At 34.8% G+C, this 2777-nt stretch overlaps 1 protein-coding gene across 1 annotated transcript; it reads right to left on the reverse strand.

Moving 5' to 3' along the window:
• Positions 1-396: 396 nt before the first annotated feature.
• Positions 397-2472, reverse strand: LOC132285382 (dof zinc finger protein DOF1.8-like). Its single transcript, XM_059787560.1, has 2 exons — positions 2290-2472; positions 397-1821 (listed from the first exon to the last, which is right to left on the reverse strand). The coding sequence occupies exons 1-2, from the start codon at positions 2314-2316 to the stop codon at positions 937-939; spliced, it is 912 nt and encodes a 303-aa protein (XP_059643543.1). The 5' UTR covers positions 2317-2472; the 3' UTR covers positions 397-936.
• Positions 2473-2777: the final 305 nt, after the last annotated feature.

Raw genomic sequence — 2777 nt, forward strand, 5'->3', positions numbered from 1 at the left:
AAAAAAATAAACAAAAAGAAAGAAAAGGTAACATGGCATTGGCATGAGAAAGAAGAGCATTGAGTGAGTCTTAAAAGCCCTGTTTGGATAGAGAAATGAGTTAGTAAGCCTTTTGGTAGAGGCAGGCACAGTGGTTCTAATTAACATTACTTTTGTGTTGTACTTTGAGGACCACTTTGTTACACAACACTCACTATGCCATGTGAAAGAAATAATTGATTCAAACCTGACATCCCTTTTTTCCCACCCTCCTAACTACTTGCTTGCTTCATGCAATGGCCTCTATATCTTGACTAAGTAAATTACACCTGAAAATTAGACCTTTTTGCTACAAACTACTATGTGTGTGTGTGAGAGAAATGAAATTCATTCCAAAGCTACCATTGCATGCCACTATTTGATTTTAAGAAAATTAACAATAATACCATACATATATGTTTGCTGAACTGAAAGAAAGTAACAATAATATATCCTTACAATCTTGTACATTATACATTATTTTCTGTACCCACGCAATCAATGACATATATATAATAGTGGGTTAACCTTCTGCTTTTCCAGATGTGATAGAAGAGAGAGTATGATACATATATGTAAGGGAATAATGGTGGAAATTAAGCCCTCTGGCCTGCATGTAGATGCCCTTCAAAAATCTGGGCCTCAAATTTTTTTTGCTTAGTATACCATTTCTTCTATCATTACAAACTATCCCAAGTCACCTTAATTTACTGAAGCAAAACCTAAAATAAGCTTCAAAATCACTACAACAAAGAAAATATGATTCCAAGTAAAAAGGCAAATGAGATAAAGAAGCCATGTACCCTTCTATCTGCATGTTAGTAATATTGAAAATCAAATCCAAACAAGTCACCTACCAAGTGACACTCACTAGCCATGAAAAATGAGTACTCATGCATGTTGTTCATATCATCTTCTTTATATCCATGATCCACCACCTAACATTCCATTCCAATACCCATTTGAATTCTCTCTTTGCTGATCTCTATTATGCTCACCACCACCAGTATTAGTAGTGCTTGTGGTAGAGACCTGTTTCAAATGATCTTTAAATGGAAACAAATGCCTCCCACTAGTACTCTCTTGCACCCCTTGGAGGGTACCCCCATAACCAGTACCATTTCCAAGTCCATCCAGAGAAAAATTTAGGGTTGGTTTGAATTCCTGAAGAGAAAATCCAGATGATGAGTAAATCATGTTTGGATCCGTAATCGGCATCGGCATGTAAGGATTCAATTGCAATCCCCTTGAAGTACTACTGATCCCAGTCAAAAGCTCCATAGCTGAAGGTTGATGATGATGAGAAGGAGGCATCACGTAGTTCTTGTTGGTGTCAAAGTTGGGCACTTGTATAAGTTCAGAAAGAGTTTTGAAATCATGAGTGGGTTGGAAAGATAAGTTGAGATCTTGGGTTTCATGGATCTTAGGATTTTGATGATCAGCAGAAGAAGAAGATTGTAAACAACTGATTTGTGGGGGTAGTACTTGTACCAGATCAGGAAGCTTATTCTTTGATGATGAAGATGATCTTGATGATGATGTCGATGATGATGATCTCTTGTTCTTCCTTGAACACCCACCAACAGGGATGTTTCTAAGTGAACCACCTGCAGTCCAATACCTTTTACAAGCCTTGCAGAAGTGTCTTGGCTGTGAGAGACTGTAGTTATTGTAGTAACAGAACTTGGTGTTGGTTGAATTGCACCTTGGACAGTTCAAGGCTTGTTCATTTCTAGCCTTAGCAGCCCTCCTCTCTAATGATGTATTTGGGACTATCTCTTCCATTGATTTTACCACTATCTCCTAATAAAAAATAAAAATAAAAATAAAAAACCCAAAAACAACAAAATATATGAAGAAAAAAAAAACATTTGACTGATCAAAACAAATTGCTAACTAAAAGAAGATCATAACAAACAGACAAACAAAACAGGAGTCAGCTAGAGCCAGCTACTTTACACTTTTTCAAAAATCATAGAAGAAAGCAAGAAAAAGAACAAATAATAATACATCTTGATCTTTTCCCAACCCTTTTATCACATAATTAAGCAGGAAGAAAAAAAATAAAGTGCAACATATTGAAAAAGGAGAAGTGATGCATGTCTTGCACCAACTATGAACACCATCATCTTTTGTTAAAGTAGCCAACAAAAAAGGAAAAGTAGTATAGATTTCTTGAATATATATGTATATGATGAGAAAAAGAGAAATTGTAGTTAAACTTTGATGGAGATCAAGAACAATTAATCAAGGAGCTAGATAGATCTGTACCTGTGGCCACTCCGGAGTATTATCCATGGATGAAGGGAAAGTGGAGGCTGAAGAAGTGCAACCTCAGAACTGAAAAATCAACTCTTTTCTAGCAACTTGTTTTAAAAAGCAGAGAAAAGAATGTTTGAGATGGTTTGTGTGAACGTGCTATGTACTTTATATGCGTGTATGCATATGGAGAGAGAGAGAGAGAGGGATATATATATATATATATAGGCGGTTTGCGTATACTATATAGTTCAATCCATGTCCAAAAAAAAAAAATTGTCCATTACTTCTTTTCCAATTTTCATTTTCAATTTTTTTTTATACAATCAATAATAGATTCAAATTATATGATATGTAAATGTTAGGACCAATTGTCCATACCTTATAAATATTATTATTAGCATGATTTATAAAACGTGTCTATACAATTATGAGACACCCATACATATAAATTGGGAGAAGCATTATTTTTGTGTTTAACAAATTTTGGTGTCAAAATG

Source organism: Cornus florida, unplaced genomic scaffold (genome assembly GCF_030987335.1).
Source record: "Cornus florida cultivar Cherokee Brave unplaced genomic scaffold, ASM3098733v1 CherokeeBrave_3.0.0_Hap2_Chr11, whole genome shotgun sequence".
Taxonomy (NCBI): Eukaryota; Viridiplantae; Streptophyta; class Magnoliopsida; order Cornales; family Cornaceae; genus Cornus; species Cornus florida.